The following is a 12,615-nucleotide window of genomic DNA, read 5'->3' as shown; positions in this document are numbered from 1 at the left end:
TCAAGTCGTACCCTGTCTAGCAGTCCTGGGTGTAACTGCTGATATCACCACTGGAGCAGCAGGACTGTCTACTTCCCTAACTATTTACCTCTCAGTTCATCCAGGATCTCCACGGAGGAGCTCAGACCATCCTAACCCTCCAGGGCCAAATAGACACGCTGGCTGCCATTTTGCTACAAAGTTGGTAAGGGTGAGATTTACTGACGGCCGAGAGAGGTGGTCTCTGTCTCTTCCTCAGGGAAGAATGTTGTTTCTATGTTAACCAATCAGGTATAATAAAAGACAAGATCCGAGGACAGTTCCGGACAGATCTCCAAAACATAATGCCTCTGGCCAGTGAATCCAATATGGAATTGGATACTGCCCTTCTTGACCCCCCTCCTCCTGTTTTCATAATCCTACTAATTGCACCCGGCCTCATTAACTTCTTATCTTGATTTCTTCAACAACAGATCCAAAAGATTTCTAACCAGACTCTTAATCAGTTGCTATTACAAGATTATTGAAGCCTACCACACCTGATTATACCCTGATAGCAAGACCAAGGTGACTCCAAGGACTTCAATGCCCCCATTCAACAGGAAGTAGTCTAATGATAACATCTCTCCCTTTCCTGTAATCTGATTGTTTATCAACAATAAAAGAAAGGGGGAATTTGTAAACCCCATGAGGCACACAAATGGCCAGGCCTCCAATTGCCAGGTTCTACCCATAGAATACTCTAATTGTCCTGAAGGCTGGACCCAGCCCCCACCCTACAGAATAAAAAGTCCAAGCTCTGGACTTGAAATCCCACCAATCCCCACCCTGGAAATCTGCACCCTGAAAAGTTCCACACACACAAACACCATGTAAGAAACTCTATATAAACCCTGCCTTCTGTTCAGTTCCCTGTTTCTCACCTGAGAAGCAGCAGCCACCCTCCTGGGTTTTTCCCTCCCAATAAATCTCTTGTGTGAGATTTGGTGTGCATGCGGTATGACTTTGTGCTATTTCTTGGCTCTTCACTGTCAGGGCACCTTTCCATCTGAGCTGTAATGCTTGCACAACATACATGCTGTTGCTTTTAATGGATGTGTATGTTTTGCTATATATTTCACAATCTGATTACTCAGTTCCCTGTTGGTCATTAACAGTAGATAAATTCAGTGAAACATAATGCCAGCAATCTAGAAAACACATACATACCAAAAAAAAATGTTTTGGAAAGAGAATACAGCACTTCCAGATGGTCTCCTTATTTTACAATTAACAAAAAGGAGCTGGACAATGACTCAGAGGATAAAATTTTGGCCAGATTCAGAGGTTGCATTATTACCAGAACCCACCAAAGACAGCCTTGAATTGGATTCCAATTAAGAGACTCAGTGTCAAAGAATACACCTATCTCAGCCAAGGATGGAGTGTTTGGGGACAGAGGTGGGAGGTGATAGATGCTGTGGATCTTAGAGAAGGTGTGAGGCAGGGTCTGGCAGTGAGAGGTAAAACAGAGTGAGAGATTTCTTAGCAGCAGTGTTTCCAAGGTTACTAACCTGTGCAGTTGTGTCTTCATGGATACCACATTACACCTACAGCCCTACACAGTTTATACTTGTATTATACAGACCCTTTCGTGAATCAAAAAATGATGGACATGAGAAGAGTAGAGCTATGATACATTATACAGATAGATCACTGTTCTTGTGTGTAGATATTCTTCCTCAAGTGTCTGTGTTGAGGGCGAGTCTGGAGCTGTTCCACTGTGTCATAACCAGTGAGTCCCAAAGAACCAAAGAGTTTGTCAATTAAGGAAGTTCTAGCACAATGTAGAGAAAACAAGGAGCTGTATCTCCAGGGGACAGCCCACATCTGACTGAGCATCCATCATCATAGAACTTTGAAGAAGATTCTTGAGCCCCACCCTCAAAGATTCTGTTTCCATGACTACAGCACTCCCTCAGGAAGACAAAGTCATGAAAAGGTCTCTTAACAGTACTTGGTTTATTATGAATAAATTGTAATTAATTGTCAAATAAAATTTGATGATTTAATTAAATTATGTGATCTGATGGTTATAAACATTTATTGATTGAAGGAATACTATGTAGCCTCTAAATAGTGTTCTAAATATTAAGGGTATGGAGGTAAAGAGATAAAATTCTTACTCAAGGGAAAATTTTTTGATGTATGTGATACATTATCAAATAGGTCTGAATTCTGTGAGATATTAAAGCAAGATCTGTCCAAGACAGGCAATGAGGTTAAGTTCAAGGGAGCATGAGCAAAATGCTCTAAGAAACTGGCATGTAAGCTGAGAATTCGGAAAAGAAGTGGCCAGATAGGAGAACAGCCCAAAAACATTCCAGCTATTCGGATCTCTGGCACAGATGCCCTGAGGCTGAAGGAGACTTATACTGAGACAAATCAGAATGAAGGTCCTTGTGGGAGAAGAGCAAAGTGTGATGAGATGAAGTAAGAGGACGGGCAGGGATCAAAGCCAAAAGTTCAGGTTTTATTCAAATCAAATAAACAAGAAGCCAGTGAAAAGCCAATAAGGAAAGGAAAGAGGTGAACTTTACGATGCCTGGTTGCTGAAAAGGAAATGGTGGAGGTGGGCGAGAGGTGGTCCCAGGCCCAGTAGAAACTGACAGGCTCCCACTGCAGCCCGGGGGGAACTAACTGACTGGCTGCTGAAAGTGAGGGTGGGGCTGGAGAAGAGAGGATGGGATTGTAATATACTCTCTAGCTAGACTAAATAGACCTGCTGGTGGATTACAGGAGGAGATGAGAGGGAGACAGAAGGTTCCTCGTTGAGATGCTCAAGTGGTGAGTGTAGTGTTGTTAACTGTTGAGAGTGAGGGGAAAATCCAACCAGGTTCAGGAGAAATATGTTTGATTTTTAAGCATGACAAGTTTGACACCTTTGGTATCCAAATGAAAATATAAAGTAAAAATGTGGATTTATAAGCCTGTAGTTAAGAAATTGATCAGCACTGGAGATAACGACTAGCTCATGGGTTTGTGCAGTGATTGACAAGCTCCCAGGTACCCTTTGCTTCTATGCTTTCATAGTGATAGTTATCCAAATACGTGGGTCCTGAAAGTTCTTTCCTGTGCTTTATTCTGTACATTGGGTTTGCATAACCAGACTGATATTATTCTTTTCAGTTACAGACTGCAAAGTGATCAGCCTTCTACAGATGCCTTTAGCAAAGCTCAGGCATTTCTAAATCTTATTTTTTTTAATATAAGTTTGCATTTTTTGCATCAGTGAGCCAAATTTAAAAGGCATGTTAACATTTAACTGCTAAGACACATAAATATCCAACATCAATTTTTCATTTTCCCTGTGTTCCAGAATTCCAGTCCTCTCAGGCTGCTACTGTCAAAAGTGTTATCACTCTCCACCAAGTGCCACTGCCTCAAGGAGGAAAAGGAAACTTAATTAGAAATTTCTACTTCACATGCAATTTATAGTTCATTCACTTTGAAACTTGCTTCGGGGTGCTGTAAAAGTTTAATGCAGAACGAACCATTTTTCTCAAGCTGTCAACAAAATGAATACTGAGTATAGAATATGTTTGTTTATTAAGCTCTGGAAGGGACCTCAGATATTTAGTATGAGTCTGTCTTCCTCAATGAAGAGTCTGAGGCACAAAGAGATGCAGGGATGTCTCCAAATGGAATAGGCTTACAGCGATAGTACTGCAGTTTGGGACCCAAGTTTACAGGGCCCCCTGCTTCTTTTTATCATGACCAAGTACTCTAGCCTTTCTCCTTGTCAGTCAACAAGCCCTTTATTGGAATGGTTCTATAACAGCCTAGGTCACCCTCTCACTCCACGTGTGACTGGAGACAAATCAATAATAGTTGCTAATTGTACGGCCTAACCCTATGTGAGGCACACTGTTCTAGGACCTTTACATACAGTAGCTCTTCTACTTTGATCCTGCTCTCCGAAGTGGGTGATCTGAGTCCTGCTACTTTGTATAGCAAACCTCTTCTGCATGTGTTTCCCATGTGTTCAGGTACTGACCCTGGGGATATCGATAACAAAATAATTACTAACATTTTCCATTTCTCTGCACTGCTGGTATATATCTTAAAAGTCATAGATGTCCAGCAGAGAGAGCAAACATTTCCAAAACAAAACACATGATCCTCTCTCAGCCAAACTCACTTTCTATTCCGTATCTCTAGCTTGATTCTCGGTACCCTCGCAGGCCCGATCATCTTTAAAAGTTCTGATATTTTCTTACCTCCCATTTCTAATCTAATAAGTTGTACAGTTATTGTTTGACCTCTGGATGGATCCCAGAACACTTGAGAACAGCTGCAGAGGCAGCCTCCACCTCCTCTGCTTCCTCTCTCAAGTCCGTGTCCCGTCACTACCTCAATCCCATTCTTTCTTGCGTAATTCAAGCCTCTATCTTATATCATTGGCAATCTTACCACCATCTCCCATCTCCCGTTTTATTTCTGATCACTTAAGTCTTGAACCTTGACTTCACCATTACCAGGGCTATCTTCCCAAACATAGGGGAAATCATGTTCTAGGCTTCAGTAGAGCCCTGGGTGCTTACTGGTGAAACTTCTTTCCATAGCACTCCAGACCACTCTTGTTGTCCCTTACTTCCTCCACGTCCTCTATGCTTGACACCCAGATGGCTCAAACCCTAGATAAGTGGGACATTTGTCGTCTCTCTGCTTCCCTCCTTGGTGTGTGCGAGTGCTCTGTTTGTTTATGTCTCACCTTGTTCAATACCAAATGAGTGGTGGGAAAACAGTTTACTAATTGTAAAATGCTTTTAAAGTGTTATCTTTAAATCATAGAAATCCTGAATTTACAACCCAGAGGCCCCGGGGGATGGCAGGCCTCCCCACCATCATTTCCCAGTGTCTCCTTGGTGGCTTGAGTAAATCTGTGACAGAGTCGCACATGTTTGCTCACTTTATCCTGTCACTCCAAAACAGTGAAGTCATTTGTCCACTGTAGATAAAAGTCAAGACCCTTCTACATCGACTTAAAACACTGGGATGCAGCTGGTCATCTTACTATCTATAGTCTCTCTGAAAAATAAATCGAGACAGTTTGGATTCTGCCCCAGTTTCTTCTCAGCTGCCTCCCTGCCATGTTCCACCCAGACCTCCAACTGTGAAGTAATTTGCTGTAGAGTCCTTTGTGCCCTTTATCTGACTGATTTTAATTGAAACCCGGCACCAGTGCTGTAAACCTTTCCCACTGGGATACCCCCCCTTTGTATTTTTTTCACAATTAATAACTGTTAAAATTTTGGGTTTTAGCTATTCTTGTTTCAATAAGTAGTCTTCTATGAAAGTCATTCCTTGATTTTATTACTGCTGATAAAAGCTCATTTTAAATTCTTGGTTTTGTAGGTAATAGATAATGCTATAACATAGATAGCATCCATTTATTGAATAACTACTATGTGCCAAATATTATGTTAAGCACAATTAATATTGTCTCCAATGTCCTTGAGAACAGCCTAGTAAAATGGAGGTTTTGTACCATCTTATGAACGAGCTAAGTTCCGGGAATGTAGTGAGTTATTCAAGGTCCTAGAATTACTAAATGAAAGGACTAAGGTTAGATAGTTTTGACCAAGTCTAAACTCAGTGTTCTTCCCATGACACCATTCCGAGAGAGGGCAGGTGACATGAGGTGAGATGGAATACCGCAGGGCCACAGACAACATCAGGGCTGCCCACGAAAAGCATCTCTAGAGCCTTTAGTTCACTCTCAGTCTCACAGCCAGGATGGCAATGAGCAGCTTCTCCCTCCCTTCTCTACACACTCTGAGTTCCTGAGGCCCAGGACTGGATGGAAAACTCTTTTCTCTAACTTTAGACAGAGAAGTGGTTCCCTATTCCAGTTAGGATAAACTCTGATTTCACAGAAGTGGTTTATCATGCCCTGTGCCCCCAGGTCCTTGAGAGGTAGTACTGCATCAGGGCTAAGAATCAGACTCCAAGATTTAAGGTTCACCAAATCAAACCTCCAGATAAAAAGTTTACCATTTATTATTTGAGCAAGTTATCTTGTCAACTGGTCAACTCTGTGAAATGGAGGAGGTTGTTTCGTTTGTGTGTTTTTTGTTTTGGTTTGGTTTTTCTTGCTTTATAGAGTTGTCATAAAGGTTAGGGGAGTTTTCTGTATAAAGTACTTAGAACAAACCTTGGTACATAGGACTGTGTATTTGTTACCCACCATGCTCATCATCCCTAGCACCCTCACCACCTTCATTTTTCTTACCCTATCTCTCACCTCTTCCCCTGCTCATCCTTCCCATAGGTCCCTCAGTAACAGCTACTTCCTGTGGCTTGGCGCTCTTTACTACACATGTTTATCCATGACTCCTGTCTACTGACCACTCTTTCTACTTCTCTGCCTGTTCCTCTTTCTGCATTTTTTGCATCCTTCTTGGGGAAACTGCCGTCCATCCATCCTCATTTGGATAACTCATTCAGATATTTTCTCAGTGGTACTTCCTCCAGAAAACTACCGCATCTTTCCTCATATCTTCTGTGTCTCAGAACATTATAACCTTGTCTTCTCCTAGCATTTGCAATGGACATTTACCTGTCAGTGTTCTCCACTAAACAGAAAATTGTTTGACAATAGCTGTTATTCTTCTCTTAAACTAGAAAGGGAAATAACTATAATGGATGTTTTTAAAGAGTCATCTGTATCCAGTTTTTATTATAGGTATCTCGTGAGACACACATAGGAGGATAAGAACCAGAGTAACCATCCTTGCTGGACTCCTTGACTCAAACCATGTAGCTGAGTCTCTGATGAGGAATTAAATGGCATCAAGGATGCTAAAACCATGATCCATAAGGATATCCAAAAATAGGAAGGGCAGATTGGAGAGAGAGTTCCCTGTTACTGGAAGTATACAAGCAGAAGCAGTGGGCAGATGGCAAGACTAACCTATAGATATGGAGGAGGAACTGGGGTCATTTAACTTGGAAAAGAGTCTAGAGACTTGTAATACTTGGAAAATCATGTGGAGGAAGTGATATTGTTCTCTGAGTCTTCACAAGGCTGAACTGGAGCCAAGAAGTGGAAAATACCAGGAAGACTCAACCATAGCATGCTGTTTTATCACAGGAATTGACCCAAATTGGGATGGATTTCCTTGAGTATCTTGAAGTCCTTCCTGAATGATAAGCTAATGTCCTACAGCAATTAGATGATCATTTGCCTGAGATAATGTCCTGAGAATGTAGTGCTCACCTCTTCACTCACCTCTCAGACACTACATGCCATCGATTTGAAGATCGGGGACTTGGATTCTTACGAGTTTATGGACCAGTGACCACTCACTTGATTCCATACCAGACACCACAATTTATTCAAGCTGATTAAAGATCAAATAGCCAAGTTAAAGCTATGATCCCACTATAGGAAAGCATGGGAAATTTACTAGATGAATTGGAGATAGTGAAATGCAGCAGAAAAGTCTAAAGCTTTCTGAAGAAGCAAGACAACTGTGACAATACAAAACATTTTACAATTCTCTACAAGGGACAGCAGAAGAATGTAAAATACGTTCAATAGTGTAAAGTGTGTTTTTAAAAGGGAACAGTGATGTTTTGAAACATGCAGATAAAACTTTAAAAAGAACTACCTAAACAAAAGTCAGCAAATGTAATAGAACAGATATTTTATGTAAAAATAAGTTTAAAAATAGCCAGTTAACATAAAAGATGCTTACCTTCATAACTGAAGAAGTCTAATTAAAAATACAATTGTTCGCTTACCGAAATGGAAAAAGTCAAATGGTGAGGCATGTGCAATTAATTAGTAGTGAAAATACAAAATTGTGTTATTTGTAGGGATATAAATTAACGCTCCATTTTTAATGGTAATTTGACAATGACTATCAGAATTACCTTTGCTCAACTTTCCATTACTTGCTATTTATTATAGAATTGTTTACATAGCAAAGTGTTAAAGGACCAGTGTGTCCATTAACTGTGAAGTAGTGACACAAAATGCTATGTGCTGAATACTAGAACCGTACACAGCATTAAGATGAGTGAGATCAATGTGGATGTGTAATATGTAACTAAGAAAACTCCCTTAGGAGTTTTGCTGTAGCTGGAGTTTTCCTGGTCCTGCCTGGCCCAGGGTCAGGACAAATCTCTCTCACCCGCCAGAGACTTATATTACTTACAAACTGTATGGCCGTGGCAGGCTTCTTGCTAACTGTTCTTATATCTTAAATCAACCCATTTCTATTAGTCTATACGTTGCCACGTGGCTTGTGGCTTACCGGTACCTTACATCTCGCTTGTCATGGAGGCGGCTGGCAGTGTCTCTCTGCCTCTGCCTTCCACTTCCCAGAGTTGGCTGTGGTTGCGCATGCATTTAATCCCAGCACTTGGCAGAAAGCAGGAGGATTTCTGAGAGTTTGAGGCTAGTCTGGTCTATGTAGTGAGTTCCAGGAACTATGCAGAAAGACCCTTTCTCAAAACAACTCAGAAAAACTTGCTGAGTAAAATCCAGATATGAAACAATGTATGCAACATGCCCTCACTTATACTAAATACTTAATCCTATATTTTATAAGCTGATTTATATTCATGACAATGTAATGAGTAGTATACACAGGAAGTCATCAAGATTATTACATTTTAAGTTCTATTTTTATTTTTTATTTATATGTGTGTGTGTGTGTGTGTGTGTGTGTGTGTGTGTGTGTGTGTGTGCATTGGCTCCCTTGGAGCTGGAGTTATAGGTGATTGTCTACCATCTGATTCTGGGAACGGAATTGGGTCCTCTTCAAGAGCAAATCTTAACCACTGAGCCAGCCATCTTTCCAGCTCCAAGATTGTTCCTTCTTGAGATAACAATAGGAAAACATTTACTTTGTGCTTTTTTATACTGATTTAATTTTTATACATGAGTGTTATATATCTACATTACTTCCATTTTTATATCAACATGCTGTTGATAAATGAGATTATTGCCTTTATGTTTCTCTTTTTGTCATTTAAATTATAAATAGTAATGTTTAATTTCACAATAACAATTTTTTAAAAGTCATATACCCTTTGTCTCACCAAGACTATGTCCAGGGAATTTATCCTTTACGAAGACACTCACAAATGTATTACAAAGAAAATGGAACTGATTTTAACCACATCAGCAAGAGTCTCACTGAGAAAATCTAGAGCAATCACAACAAGGAATGTAGTCTTCTAGTCAAAACTCAACTGACATGTGCTTGTATGAAAGATGCCCAAGATATATTATTAAATGATAACCCAAACAAGTTGTATATTTATACATGATACCTAATTCTTTAGTTAAAAGGCAGTAATAAAATATTTATGTAGTGAGAACAACAGAAATTCAGCCACAGCCACATGCTTCACAGGGGTGAATTTCAGAGCAACAGACACAGATGAAACCATCTATGGACATCAAAACAGTGAAAGTTCACTTACATTTTTCCTTCTATAGTTTTTGGAAATTTTACGTTGGTAATGTCCATTTCTAATAATAGTTAATTGTTTTAAGAGAGAAGAAACTATTTAAAATTATTTGGCACCTGATGTTTTTGCAGATGAGCTTGCTGTGGGCAAAAGTCTAGATAAATCTGTATCTGTCTTTGCTGACCCTTCCAGCCACTAGAATCCTTCTGGTCCATCAACATCATCCTGGGCAGTCTTAAACATGACTATTTTTTACTCTTGAGTAGCTTTGTAATTTCTCAGTTCGGGGACACGGGGCAGGGGGAGGTTGTTACTTACTTTCCTCTTCCTGTGATAAAATACCACAACCTGAAGTGACTTATAGGGGGAAGAAGTTTATTTTGGCTTATGACTCCAGAGTCAAGGTCCATAATGGCAGGGGAGGCATGACTGATTCCTGGAGCAAGAAGCTGAAGGATCACATCTCAATGATACAGAGGAAGCAGAGAGCAGGAGGTAGGGTGCAGCTGTAAAGCTTCCAAGCCTGTCTGTAATGATGGATGTCTCTAGTGATGTACTTCTTCCAGCAAGGCTGTACCTCCTAAAATTCCATGATCTCCCCAGCACTGCCACCAGCCTGGGACCCAGTATGCAAGCATATGAGCCTACCACCATAGGCTTTAGACCCTAATAGCCTAACCATTTCTTCATTGTGAAGTGAAAGAAAACAGGTTCAGGGCTATAACATGACTGTCACTCATCTAATGGTTGGCACAGCATGCCAGGCCTATCACGGTGAACTTCCCAAAGCGGACACATAGCCAATACTCACAGGAGAGCATTCACCAGAATAGAAAGCTAGAGGAAAGGCAAAAGAAACTGTAGAAGTCAATAGGGAGCTTTGACAGAGTTACTGTGAGGAAACAAGGATGGAAAGTTGAAGATTCGGGTGAGCCAAGCCAGGTAGGGAAACAAAGTGGTAACCATGCCTTCATTTAACTGCTCAGAATCTGTTGTAGAAGACTGGCCAAAGCCAAAACGAGAGAATGTATTGAACGTTTAGATGAGCTGATCAACTTTGAATTCTTCTCTTGGATGTAGCATCCTGCTCTGTGTGCAAAAGGAAACATAGTGAGGGTGCCATCTGTGTTGGTTAGAAAACCAGACAGTGTGTTTTTACTTCCATCAGGAAAGTTTCTGGCTCTCCTTCTAGTCCCACCCACTGTCCCTCTTCTCAGAGGGACACAGAACCCTCGGCAATTATATCCTGATGACTTATTGACTCTATTGATTGGAGAAAGATTTGAGCTTTTGCTTCTCATTGAATTTGACTTGCTGATGATTTTATTCTTCCTGGAAGAGTTCAGGGCTTGTTTTATAGATGCTCTGCTTCTCCTCCAGTATGGGCTCCAAAATGGGAGTTAGCGACAGCAAAATAAACTCCAGGCACTCTTTATTTCATTTTGTCAGAATTCATTATGGAATTGTGCATGAGAAATGGGGCAGTCAAGTTTATTTTGGAACAGGGCTCAGGGCTGTCTCACCAAGCTCCATATGACAGGACTAGGCACTTACCCAAAGAGAGTGATCTGGCAGCTAGCCAGCCCCATTCCATACAGTCTCCCCAGAACGTCGACTGAATACATGAATCTGTCGGCACATACTTGTCTGTGGGCATTACATGTGTCTCTCTTCATTATCATTTTCCCCCTCTAATTTTAAAGCCAATCTGCCCCAGAAATCTGGGAAACCCATGGGAAAATAGAAATGCACACACTAAACCCTTGTGGACAGGATAGACAAAATATTTCCAACCTAACCAGGCTATGCCGCAAATACAAGATGAAATTTCATGTCTCTGCTCTCTAAAAGTAATCATGACTCTGAAACTTGCCAAACTAAGAAACACCTGAGTAAGAAATGAAGGATTTCTTTGAGGAACATGGCATAATTTTAGATAGCTTATTGATTTTTGAAAACTTTTTTCTTCTATCCATATTCTATCTATTAGAATACAGATATTGTGCCTAAAACTCTGGTCTGTCTTCTAGGTGAATGGCATCGATCTCCGTGGAGCCTCTCATGAGCAGGCAGCTGCAGCACTGAAGGGGGCTGGGCAGACGGTGACAATCATAGCACAATATCAACCTGAAGGTCAGTCCCAACTCATGCTTTGAATGTCCCACAATGGCTCTTTGTGGCTTTGCTACTGACTGTCAGTGCTAATGTTGACCAAGACCAGTAATGTTTTTATTAAACTACTTAGGCTGGAAGCTTGGTTAATGTCCCCTAAATCTTACCAAATTGTTACCCTTAATCTTCCAAGAGAACATTGGGCAGTTAGAAAAGCTCATATGAGCAGATGAACTCAAATTCTCCAAAACCAGTGCGGGTTTCATTTAGATTCTTATCTAGTCACCAATGGCTACTGGAAAATCAAATTCTTCTTTACAATGTGTTAAGTGGACTATGGTTTTGGCACAAGGCAATACCTTAATTCTCATTAATGCTAATATATCTTTAGATATTCCAGCCACTTCTCAGCTATACAGTTCTCTGGAATCAATAACTAGAAAAAATGCAGGTATTTGAAGAGATGCTGCTGTTACAAGTTGAATTGGCCAACTGAACATTGATGACATATCCCAAATGGGATTAACTCTTTATTTAAATATTTGTTTCTCTGGTTAGGATGATTTTCAGTGATACAACCAACTGGAATGTGAAGAGTGTGAGTGTGTGTGGGGTGGGTGTGTGTGTGTAATGGTCCTTTGCTGATGAAACATAAGCACAACACTGTAAAGTTACATCTTGTGCCATAAAAAGAGGAATATGGCTTCCATCTTCACAAAATGCAGGTTACTTGGCTAAAACTGGAAAGTATTCAACAATTGAGGATGTGATTACAATTTATGAAAGGACTCCTTTGTCCTTTTCAGATGATTTCCCATTAACTACATTTCCCTGTGTGTCCTGTGGGAGGTTGAAGTTTGGGTCTTGTCTGTGGCAGCCTAGGTTTAATAATTATAGGTAGACAGCACGTGCTACAAAAAATAAATAAAAATACTTTCTTTCTTGTGTATATTGGCATTTTGGGTTTTGGGATTTTTTTTTTTTGTGTGCCTGCCTTTAGAATTGGAATTTGCAAGCAAGTTAAACAAAACATTTTAATGAATGCATTGTCCTGTC

General features: G+C 40.5%; 1 protein-coding gene and 1 long non-coding RNA gene across 7 annotated transcripts in view; one reads left to right on the top strand and one right to left on the bottom strand.

Annotated features, from left to right (window-relative positions):
* Nucleotides 1–12,615, top strand: part of Dlg2 (discs large MAGUK scaffold protein 2) — an 857,262-nt gene that overhangs the window by 558,197 nt on the left and 286,450 nt on the right. For all 6 annotated transcript variants that reach the window (XM_059271442.1, XM_059271434.1, XM_059271427.1 and 3 more), the window contains one exon: nt 11,478–11,580. In XM_059271442.1, coding sequence (XP_059127425.1) covers nt 11,478–11,580 — 103 coding nt within the window. The remainder of the gene's footprint in view (nt 1–11,477; nt 11,581–12,615) is intronic.
* LOC131917557 (uncharacterized) overlaps nt 1–12,615 on the bottom strand; it is a 110,003-nt gene that overhangs the window by 42,545 nt on the left and 54,843 nt on the right. The window lies entirely within an intron of this gene.

Source organism: Peromyscus eremicus, chromosome 1 (genome assembly GCF_949786415.1).
Source record: "Peromyscus eremicus chromosome 1, PerEre_H2_v1, whole genome shotgun sequence".
Lineage (NCBI taxonomy): Eukaryota > Metazoa > Chordata > Mammalia > Rodentia > Cricetidae > Peromyscus > Peromyscus eremicus.
Note: the sequence above shows the minus strand (reverse complement) of the source record. Positions and strands in the feature narration are given on the sequence as shown.